An 11,347-nucleotide genomic window follows, 5' to 3' on the forward strand; every position below is an offset into this window, starting at 1 on the left:
AGGCAAACAGATACCTCCTGTCTCCCATCCCTCTCCCTATAGGCCGGATTTCCTGAGCAAGGTCACCCTGGGAGTCGCTGGAGCCCAGAGGCCAATAAAACCCATCGATGCAGAAAGACAGCCCATAAAGCGGGTCACTGCTCGGGCCCTAGGTGTTTGCTCTGTCCCCCCCATCACCCACGCCTGTACACAGTGGCTGCCCCGTGGTCCCTGTAAGTATCCTCATGCTCTCATCCCCTATAGCCCCTCAGCCCCAGTGGTGATGGCTGTGGGGACCCTGAGGCCTGTGACAAGTGCAGGATCACCCTAGGACCCCCATGGCTTTCCAGAGTCCATGTTCCTCCTGGACACGCCTGTTAGCCTTTAATATAGGTACCCATGATGTGTCCAGGTCCTTGTCCCCTACCATGTGTCCCCTAGATACACACACTGGCCACGCCCAGTCTCAGGATCCACAGGGTATATAGAACCTCCCAGAATATTCCACAGGCTCCTTGCCCTCCCATACGCTCCAGCCAGAAGCCAGCCTAGGCTGCTTTCCCCCATCACACCAGGGACAATGATCCTGTCTCTTGAGCACCTCTGGTCTTCCACACCCCACCCAGGGCCAGGCTGCCTGCCTGTCCTGGACAAAACTCCCTGCATCCAGCCTCTCTCTCCTCCAGTCTCTCCTCTCTTCCCCCAACCTACAACACAGACCCTGGGACAGGCCTGGGGACTGTACCTATGCCTCTCTGCTCCCAGCCCTGTCCCCCACTACACAGCAGTGGAGAGCTCACACACTGCGCTCCTCGGTCTGAGCTTTCACACACTGTTTTCTCTGTCTGGAATGTGCTCCCAGCTCAGCTTTAGATATCCACAACCAACCCTGTGTGGGTGCAGTAGGTGTACACTGTTGCTGCTCCAGGAAGACACGCATCCCAGGGGTTTACCAGGCTCAGAGGCTGCGGGTAGTAAGAGGTGATCTAGGCTCTATTCTTGGGGATACCAATGGGAACTTATTGACCCCTGTGGCCCAGTATAGCAGGAACTGCAAAGGAGGACAAGAGGGGAATAGGCTGCACCTGAGCAGGATAAGGCCAGGAGCGGAGGCCAGCAGATGAATTGCGTGCAGCCGGGGGACCAGATTGGCCCTGTGGGGTTCAAGGCTAGTTTATGGGACAAAAGGAAACAAGTCCTTGGGTCTGGCTGATACTGCAGGGCCCACAGGGCTTCTGGTTGGTCACAGTAGGGGGCAGGGTGCCTAGGGTGCAGGGAGCTCCCAGAAGGACCAAGGTCCACTGAGAAGCATATTCCAGCTGCTGCCAGGTCACTGTGAGGGCAGCCTGAGTCTCCATTCCATGCCCTCCACAGATGACACATACAGACAGGCATACACCATGAGGAAGGAGGGCCCACTGTCAAATCACCCTGGAGAAGGTGATCTGACACAAGCCTCTGCTTGCCCTCCTAAAGTATTCAGAGCAGATGCACTTTGCATTCAAACCCTGGAGGGCTTGAGAATGGGTAGCAGGATGATAAGCCTTGGTTTTTCCCTGGGAACACCACTCCTTGGGACACCAGCCCCAGTGTACAGGGGTGGGTTTTGTCACCAGCTACTGGTGACCCACATGAAGACCCCCATTCCCTTCCTAGAGCTGTTGCTGAGCCCAGGAAACCAAGCAGGGTCAGCCCCAACCAGAACCCTGACAGCACCCACCTTTCAGTGAACTCTGTTTAACCACCTGCCTCCCTGTCTAGCCACCCTGCTCCTTATTTGTAGCCGTGTCTGGCTACCCCTACCCTACTTTGTCAGGGGTTTGGCTTGCTGGGGCCAGGGAAGCCTTACACCTATAAAACATTCTGGTTTGTGCCGACTTTGCTCAGTTACAGGGACAATATTTGCTTTGGGAAAGAATCAAACATTTATTCTCTAATTTATTCAGGGAGCAGGTTGTCAAACACAAGTGCCTTTGGTATACGGAATGTATTCCAGGATCAGCTGTCTGGGTGGCACGCAGGAGACCCAGCAGTGCTGGCCCGGCTTTACCTTTCCCGTCCTGCTTCACTTGGCCCCTGCATCTTCCTGGGAGGCCTAGGCAGCATCAGGCAGGGCTGTCCCAGAGCACATGATTGTGCAGCTGACCTCTCCTTCCAGCCTCAGAGAAAAGGCAAGGCATCCTGGGGGCCCCAGCAAGGAGGCCGCACAGGGGTTCTCAGGGCTCTACTCCCGGCCTTGGTAGCAGAGAGGCTGTCCTGGGCTAGGGAATAAGCACAATCCTGAGGGTGGATTCTCAGGGGCTGGTGCTTGCTGGCATTTGCCTCTATCCACCCAGCACCATCCTCCCAGGCTATGCTATTTACACTAGGAAGCAGGTCTCTCCCAACCCCCTCCCACCTGCTTGTCCTGTTCCTTCTCCTGGCCAGAGCCCCTGATTGACCCAGAAGGGGGACCTGTAGGGTCCTCACAGCCTCTAAACCTCACAGCCTCTAAACCTCAAAAACTTCCAGCAGGAACCCTTACCCTAGCCTGCCTTCTTGGCACGTGGACAGAGCTCATCCCAGGGTGGCCATCCCTGTGTTTGCCCTGCCCATGGTTCCCACCACCAAGCCAAGTATATAGGAAAGTAGGGCCCTAAGGACAATGTCCTCTCTGGGACCTCAGGGGACCCTAGCTGTCCAGAGCCAGCCTGCTCCCCCAGTGTCCTGCTCCCCCAGTGTCCACACAGTCTCAGGGTCAGTGAGGGGCTGGGGCTGTTGCCCGGACCCTGGGAGCTCCAGGGAATGGAGGCCAGCACTGAGTGCATTCAGGTGTCTTTAATTCACTGAGTAGCACTCAGATGCTGACATGGTGACACGGAGCTTCCATGATGAGGGGTACGTGCAGTAAGGCCTCAGGGTGGGTGGTTACCACCTCATACCAGTGGTCAGGAAGAGTGCCCCTGCCAGCTCCCATGGCCTGGATACTGAGACAAGATAGGCTAGGGCAGGGCTGGAGATGCCAGACATTTCTGGGGACAAAGCTGAGTCCCCAAGGTTCCAGAACTGGCCCACATAGGGAAAGGGGCTGGTGAAGTGACATAGTCACTGCAGGATGCTGGTTGCACGGTGTCCACCTATGGCTCTGCCCTAGGTAGCTCCTTTCTTTATGCCGCTGCCAAGGAGTATCTGAATTGCAGCCCAGAGTATCTGAGGATGGGTGCCTCAGCACGGTCCCACACCAGGAAGATGACATTGGGTGGTCCCTGAAAGACCCAGGTGGCTCTCATAGCCGGCTGGTCTGCATGTGCCCATTTGTCTGGCAGCTGCGTGTGGGAGGCAGCGTGACCTCCTGTAGCCGCCCACTCTTGTCTGGCCGTAGCTCCACAGCATCGGCATCCTCCATGCCATAGCTCCCACGGACACACAGAACCTTCCGGAAGCTCTGGCGGAAGTTGTCAGAGAGGAAGCCATAGAGCAGTGGGTTGGCACAGCTGTTGGCATAGGACAGGACCACTACGAAGAAGTAGAGGCTGGCGGAGGCAGGCTCCTCAGGCAGTGTAAAGGCCAGGTTGACAATGTTGACAATGAAGAAGGGCAGCCAGCAGCCCACAAAGACTAGCACCACAACTACCACCATGCGGGTCACCCTGCGCTCGGATCGCCGGCCTCTTGAGGACCCGGCACGCACGCCTACAGCCTTCACCTTCACCACAATGAGCAGGTAACAGAGGCAGATGACCAGCAGTGGCCCGAAGAAACCCAACACAGATGTGTAGGTGATGAAGGCAGCACTCCACAGTCCTGCAGGCTCTGGCCAGCTGAGGTTGCAGGTTCCCCAGCCCTCCTGCACATCTGAGAAGACCAGCAGTGGCAGGGACATGAGCAACGAGAAGGCCCAGACAGCAGCACTGGTCAGCTTGGCCACTCGTGGGCGGCGCCAGCGGGCAGAGCGGAGTGGGTGGACCACAGCCAGGTAGCGGTCAATGCTCATGACGGTCAGGCAGAAGATGCTCGTGAACTGGTTGATGCCATCCAGCGTCATGACCAGACGGCACAGGAAGGGGCCAAAGGGCCAGTAGGACACAGCGTTCTGTGTGGCTAGGAAGGGCAGGCCCAGCATAAGCAGCACATCGGCCACGGCCAGGTTGAGGATATACACATTAGTGACCGTCTTCATCTTAGCGTGTCGCAGCACCACGTAGATGACCAGCCCGTTGCCACCCAGCCCCACAGTGCACACTAGCAGGTACAGCAAGGGTACCAATACTGCCCGGGCCCCTGCTGACGGTGCTGCCCCTACCAGTGTCCCATTGTGGTTGTCTCCAGGGCTGGCAGCTGAGGTGTTCCAGCTAGGTGTGAAGGCCGGGTACAAAGGCTCCATGGAGGCCGCCTGCATGTGTGCGTCTCTACAAGAGAAGGAAGAACCAGTGAGTTGGGCACATCCAGCATTCCTTCCTCCTGGCCCATCCCCAGCCCCGCCTGCCCGACGGCGGTAGGTAAACACGATTAGTCATGTTCAACTCAGCCGGGAATCACATTAAGCAAATTGTTTGGAAAACAAGCCCAGAGAGGAAGGAGCAGCCACCGTGGGGACAGGAGGGCAGCCGGCTGGTGAACTGAGACCAGCATCTGCTGATGATACCTCTGTGGCTTCCTGTGCCCTGCACCCCATGGCTTCCCCAAGAAAGCATTGCAGGAGGGTAACCTCTGCCTAGCAGGTTCTAGTTCCCAGTGCTCCAGAACGCATGTCTATGGCCTGTGGAGAGACAGTGATGCAGAGAGCTCTCACCACCACTGGATCCCAGCAGGACAGGCACCAACCTCCAGCCTGCTCTCCTGGGGAGCCACGCTGGACTCCACTGGGGCATTGACCTTCCTTCTGCAGGAGGCTCTGCCAACACCACTAGAACCCAGGGAACGCCATCCCCTGCATGTCCACTCCCAAGCAGAGCCATTCTGAGAATCCATGCAGCAGTGATCACCCCAGAAATTCAGCCAACAGTGAACCCAGAGGTCCTATCAGACAGTGCTGTAATGACTTGTGAAGTGACCGGATGGGTGTTGCTATTACAGCCTTAAGGGACAGCAGCTACTTGGATGTTGGCAGGGTAGGGTGAGGTGCATCTCCTCCCCAGCAATGATAGATTTCTTTAGCCCCAGGTAGTGACATAGCAAGGAGCAAAGTGGATACAGCACAGTGCCATGAACAAATAAACACAGATGCACAGAACAGTGACAACCAAGGAAACCAGGGCAGAGGCACCCCTTAGGGGCATCACACTCAGCAACCTAACACAAAGGCAGTGGGCTGGCATAGGGGATTTTGTGGATAGGCACTGAGGCAGGAATAAAGGATGCTGTATCTGTTGGATCAGGTGACAGGTACACACTCTTGTTACAGTATGTATTTTCCTCTGTGTTTGAAATCTTTCATTAAAAACAATAAAAAAGAAAATAATTCCTCCCTTGATGAGAAAGAGAGCACTGGGTAGGGCTGGTACCTTGCTGAGTGGTGCTGCAGCAGCCAGGAAAGAATCCAAGCACACCAAGGGACCAGCCATGCAGGGACAGGAATCTCCTGGTCTGAGCCAAGGCCACTACACTGTGCTTACCCCTGAGTCCTGGACCTGTTCACTGACCCATGGTGACCAACACAGACAGGGGACTTCCATGGATTCCAGGACAGGACTTCATCCTTGAGATACCAGGGGGCTGAGCAGAGGCAACTAAGATCTGGAAGACCGGGGGGGGGGGCGGGAAATGGGCTGGGAGAGCCCAGAAGAGATACCATAACTCCACTGAAATGCTTAGACAAACTAACAACAACACAAAACAAAACCTAAGCCCACAGAAGTCAAGACTGACTCCAGCCTGGAGAGTTCTGAAGAGAACTAGAAGAGAAGAACACAGCACATGGACAAAGAGCAGAAGCAGGGCCAAAGGTTTCAGGACAAGACACCCCTCAGAGAGGAGATGGGCTCATATAGCAAGTATGACTGAGTCCAATCCTGAGCAGAATAGTCATGGCAAAGTAGCACTATCCGTGAGCTGCCAGGCCCCAGGAAAAGGGGAAATCCTGATGAATACCAGCCAAGGACAAGATGGAAGCCTGACCAGGAATGACAGAGGAATAGCAGGAGGAGGTGAAGCGCTGGTACCAGCCCAAGAGACAAATGTCGCCCTGAAGTCCTATTCTGAGGGAAGGGAAACACGCTTTCTGCTTTGCTAGATTTGTGCCCTCCCCTGGGTACTGAGTGCGCTGGCTGATGTGCTATGATCTTTTGTAAAGTGTGTGACAAGATCCTATCTAATAAAAAGGTAAAGTACCAGGTTGGGGTGACTGCATTTTGCGACCCTACCCAGGAGTCTTTCTGGCTGACCTCTGGTCTAAAGAGTATTTCTGAGTTGAGGAAGCGGGCAGGTCAGCCAGGGCCAGTGATCACCATGGTTTCAGCCTGTGTCTGTGCCTGGCCAGGAGAGGGTCTTTCCCAGGAGCCTTGGCACTAGAAGCTGGCCCCAGAGGGAAGCAGGGGAAGCCTGCTTCTGTAGGAAACTTCTGTAGCATGGATTCAAGCAGAGCTGTGGTCTGGGGGTGTGGAGGGCATGTAAGAATCTAGGAGACCAGGATGCACAAGCCAGTTGCAGAGGATGGTGGGTCACCCCTTCCCAAAATACCAAGGAAGGACCTCAGCCCAAGCCCTGTGGGACCCAATGGGGACTGAGTAGAGACAATGAAGCAGCTCCTATAGGTGGGTTGTCTATCCCCAGGAGGGCAGAGGGCCAGTGGAGCTCTGGTCCTGACTAGCACAAGCCCTCAGCTTTCCGGGCAGCAGCTCCTGAATGCATGTTTGATCTTAAATCAAACAAGCTCCTCATCTTTTATGGGAGCTCTCAGCTGCTCAGGACTCCTCTGAGGCCACTCAGACCTGGGCAGGGGCTCAGCAGACTGCCTGCTGCTGCTCCTACTATCCCGATAAACACTCCAACTCCCCAGGTCCACTTCAGAGCAGGAAAGAACAAAACAGACCCAGTGTTCTGCCTGCCTCTTATAATTCTGCAAGAGCCATTATTGGGAAGCAGCAATCTTTCAGTTTCAAAAATTACACACTCATGGGAAAATTGCCCTGGGGACCTTTCAATTGTAGGGGAGGATTCAGTGAGAAAGGATCTGAAGAGGGGTCTTCCACCCCAAATGTCCCAGGAAAGGACCTGCTTGCTGGTCCCCTATCAGGGCACAGAGGCAAGCCCACTCCCACTCAGGCTTCCTGCCCACAGCAGCCTGTGATCTTGGGGGAGGCACCAAGCTTCCTGAGGCCTGGATTCAGGTGTCAGAAAGTCCACAAGCTGTGAAGTTGCTGAAGAGACGAAAGGTGCTGAAGCATGCAAGACGCTGTGCGGAATGCCTGGAGCTCAGTAATGGCCCTCACAAACTGTCCCAAACAGCCCACATCTCCTCCCCAGCATCAAGAAAGGATCTACTTGGGCACCTGGGGAGAAGCTGTGTGTGTGAGTGGGTGGGTGGGGGTTTCCCAGGGGCCTGGGGACAGAAGTGAGCCTCAGTACCAGAGTCTCCCATGCCTGGTGGCCAGAGGTCAGGCCTGCATCTTGAGACTCCTCCCAGGCCAAGCCAGTTCCACGTAAGGTCAGCTGCAGCTGGGAGAGGTGCTGAGGACACTCCTGGCCCATCTCACCTGGAGGCTGCGGACACCCAGTGCTCTTCCTATGCTAGGGGGAGCAAACATGGTGCTCAGTCACCCAGAATGAGCTTTCCAAGCTCTGCTTCTGCATTTGTTGAGAGTGGGCTAGAGACAGCCCCACTCCTACTCCCCCACTCCACTCTCCTTAAGGCAGCCCAGGTGGGCCCAGATTCTTCCCATGATGGGTAAACTGAGGTGGGTCTGGGCTGGGCTGGGACACAGCAGGGAGGCCAGAGCTCTGGTCCTGACTAGCACAAGCAGGGAGGCCAGAGCTCTGGTCCTGACTAGCACCCCTTGGGGCTCAGCAGGTCTGCAATACCACCTTCTACCCCAGCACAGTTCTATGGAAATGTCAGCTTTACTGGGAACCACCTGCAGGTGCACGGTCACAGCTGTCCTCACCGCCGGTGCTGGGAGCTCTGGATCTCCCCATCCCGCTCCAGCTCTTTCTCTGGAACAGCTTCAAAGGTCCCACCTCGGGTTCCTGTACCCTCCCTGTCCCGGGGGGCACCTGGCGCCCGGCAGGTCCCTCGTGGGTGGGGTCCTGCGGAGAGGCGGGTACCCTGAGGGTCAGGCGGGATCCAAGACACAAATGCTGAGCTGTGAGGGGCCTATGCCCAGAGAGCAGAGGTGCTCTGCATGCAACTCGCAGACCCCTCCCTCCTTTGGTCCTAGTGGTCTTACAACTCCATGCTCATTTCCTACACGCTCATCCCCGGAACCCGTTCCAGGATCCCCAGAGCCTGCCCGCCCTGGGGAGATAGGACCCGAGGACGGTGGGCAGAGAAGGCCGTCCAAATTCCCGGCGGCAGCTGGCCGACCCAGGCACACCGGGCGGCCTCCGGGTCCCAGAGATCTGCGAACTAGGAGTTGAGGGTCGAGGAGGAGTGCGGCTGCTGAGACTGGGAGCGGACGCGAGGGGGCACTGGACAGCGGCAAGTGAGCCCCCGCGGGGAACCAAAGGCGCTTGGGGGACTGGGCGCGCAAAAGCAGGAGGTGCACGGTGGAACAACCAGCCCGGCTTTGCGGGGCTGCGAGCAGAGCGCCGAGCCCCGGGAGGGGTGTCAGAGGATGCGCAGGGCCCCAACCAGGGGCAGGGTAGGGGCGCCGCGCGACAGGCGCCAGGGAAAGGGTGGCACTCACCTGGTCGGCGGCGCCCCCTGCTTGGAGCCCTGAGCCGGCGCTGTGCTCCCTGGAGCTGGGCGCTGGGCCCTGGGGCGGGGCCTGACCATCACCTGGGGCGGGGCGAAGGCCTGGGGGTGGGGCAGGGGTCGGGTAGGGGTAGGCTGGGTCGGGTTGGAGGAGCAGACTCCGCATAGGGGAGTCTTTGGGGTCGGGGAATGAGGAGTCGGCACTCGGGGTCAGGGCCAGGCGTGTGTCTGGGGGCAGGGCCAGAGAGGCAAGTGCTGGAGCGGGGAGTCTGGGCAGGTCACGTGCTGAGGGCGGGTCGCAAGCTGGAGCGGGTGGGTTGAGGCGGCGGGAACCACTGCACCAGCCCTGCTACTCAAGTGCCCAAGCCTAGTCGGTTGATCCTTCCCCAAACCTTTGCGTACCAGCCCACCAGCCCTCAGCCACTGGCAATGACGCCAGTGATGGTCGGCGCTTTCACCCCTTTTTCTTACCATCCATTCTGGGTTGCAGACCCTAGCAGAAGGCCAGTGGGGCTTCTCTGGGCCCTCCCAAGAGGCTGAGAGGTCCTCAATCAGGGGAAAGCCCTGAGTCCTGCAGAGGCTGAGAGTGGGTGGGGAGCTGCCAGAGAATTGAGGACAATAGTGAAATGTCAGCAGTGGCCCCACCTGCTTTGGTGGTCTTAGGAGTCCAGGACTTAGGCACTGGCTGAGCCCCAGTCTAAGGCAGGTTCCCTATGCCTTAGCAGCAGGTGGGGCTGCCTGAGAACCTGTGCTTTGCATAGGAGCCCCGCTGAGCCACAGATGTTAACAAGGAAGAATCAAGGGCCTCATCACCTAGGCACAGACCGGTGGGAGAGTGTCAGGCATCTCCCCAGCCAGGATGTAGCCGTAGGCCCTCACCCTGCCTTAACTCCTGTAGCCCAGCCAGTGGCTGAAGATGAGGGCTCCCAGTTGATGGTGAGACCCTTGAAACCCAAGGACCTTGCTGAAGCGGGTTTGGAGGAGCTGCTGGTCATCAGTTCAAGGGGCATAGAGGACACAGGCTCTGCAGGGAGCTGGGGTACCTGGATTGTTTTCTCTCCTTTATGCTTTTCTGAGAGTCTATACTTTCTACAAGGAACATGAACTGTATTTGTAATGGAAAACATGTGCTTAGAGAAACAAGAGGCCTAACCTCAGAGCCAGGGAGGCACAGACTGTCCCTGGTGCTCACAGGACCCATCCCTAACCTCCCATCCCCACTCAAGCCATCTCCTGGTGACTGCCAATTCCCCAGGGGGAGGGAGCTGCACAGAGCCCATCTCAGGGACACCTTCCCTGTCCTGCCCAGCCTGAAGAAAATGGAGTTGGAAAGCAGAAAACTGGCCTGTGGGCTGCACTGCCCACCTCCCTGTAGGCTGAGGAACCTCCTGGGCCCACAGCTCTGACTGAGGCACAGCCACTCCCCGAGGTAGATATGCTCCCTCCCTGATGCCCAGCAGGGAAGAGTGGGGCAGGCAGGCTGTGTCCCAGCCTCCAGGACCTCTGCCAAGCACCACATCCCTTGCTGAGGTCCAGATGTTCTCTTGAGGTGGTACAGGAGGCTGCTTGGACCCCATGGGTAGCTGTATGGGGTGAGCAGGCTGACTAGGTCTTGCTGTGTCACTGGGTCTGCTGGTTAGGAAGGGGGCCTGCCCAACCACATGAGTGTAACAGCTGCATCCCCAGAAGATTTGGTTGAAAGCCTCTATGTATTTAGGTGGGAGACACCACTTCTGAGCACGTGGGTGCCCAGCCTGCACTCAATGGGGCAAACATATCTATGGACAGAAGAACACCTGTTCCATAGCTCAGAGTGTAGCCAAAAGAGGTGGTAAGCAGACAAAACAAAACAAAACAACCTCCCCAAACAAACAAACAAAAAAGCCCTTTAAAAAATTAACTCAGGGCCTTCTTACTGAGCTATATCCCCAGCCCTTTTAAAATTAAATTTTATTTAATTAAAAAAATTTTTTGAGACAGGGTCTTGCTAAGTTATTCCACCTGGGCTCAAACTTGTGGTCCTATCTCAGCTTCCTAGATTTTGGGGGAAAAGAAATATTATTAAAAGTGGGAAATATTAGATTATGATTAATGTAGAGAAGCAAAGTAACAAGAGTAACAAAACATATGAGGGCCTGGGGTCTACCTTTCTAAGGAGGGCATTTCAGCTTAGTGAGGATAAAGAAGAGGCAGGGAGAAAGCCACAGGTACAAAGGTCCTGGGGCAGAGAGAAGCCATGTGCCTAGGCAGGCAAACCATAGAATATGTGATGGCCCTGGTCAGGCCCCCAGGAGGTTCTCCTCACTATAGTATGGGACTGGAACCAGTGCAGTCCTCCTCCCACCAGCTAGTTTCTCCTGAGACCCTCAACCAGAGGGGAGAAGCTCCACCCCAGCTGTCTGGTGTGACCATGCTCAGAGGTGGGGGACAGGCAGTGCCACCAGCAGAGCCTGATTCAGGAGCCTCAGGAGGATGTCCCTATATATCCAGCCTAGCTGTTTGTTTTTTTGTTTTGTTTTGTTTTGTTTTGTTTGTTTT

The 11,347-nt window shown here is 56.4% G+C and overlaps 1 protein-coding gene across 1 annotated transcript; it reads right to left on the minus strand.

Annotated features, from left to right (window-relative positions):
• Positions 1–1,889: 1,889 nt before the first annotated feature.
• Sstr5 (somatostatin receptor 5) lies at positions 1,890–8,875 on the minus strand. Its single transcript, XM_005391595.1, has 2 exons — positions 8,802–8,875; positions 1,890–4,367 (listed from the first exon to the last, which is right to left on the minus strand). Exon 2 carries the CDS (start codon positions 4,355–4,357, stop codon positions 3,245–3,247), a length of 1,113 nt encoding a protein of 370 aa, XP_005391652.1. The 5' UTR covers positions 4,358–4,367; positions 8,802–8,875; the 3' UTR covers positions 1,890–3,244.
• Between the last annotated feature and the right edge of the window lie 2,472 nt (positions 8,876–11,347).

Source organism: Chinchilla lanigera, unplaced genomic scaffold (genome assembly GCF_000276665.1).
Source record: "Chinchilla lanigera isolate Chin_1 unplaced genomic scaffold, ChiLan1.0 scaffold00041, whole genome shotgun sequence".
Classification (NCBI taxonomy): domain Eukaryota; kingdom Metazoa; phylum Chordata; class Mammalia; order Rodentia; family Chinchillidae; genus Chinchilla; species Chinchilla lanigera.

Bases quoted from the DNA above. Each gene is read 5' to 3' on its own strand.
- Sstr5 (XM_005391595.1), bottom strand. From the start codon at position 4,357: ATGCAGGCGGCCTCCATGGAGCCTTTGTACCCGGCCTTCACACCTAGC.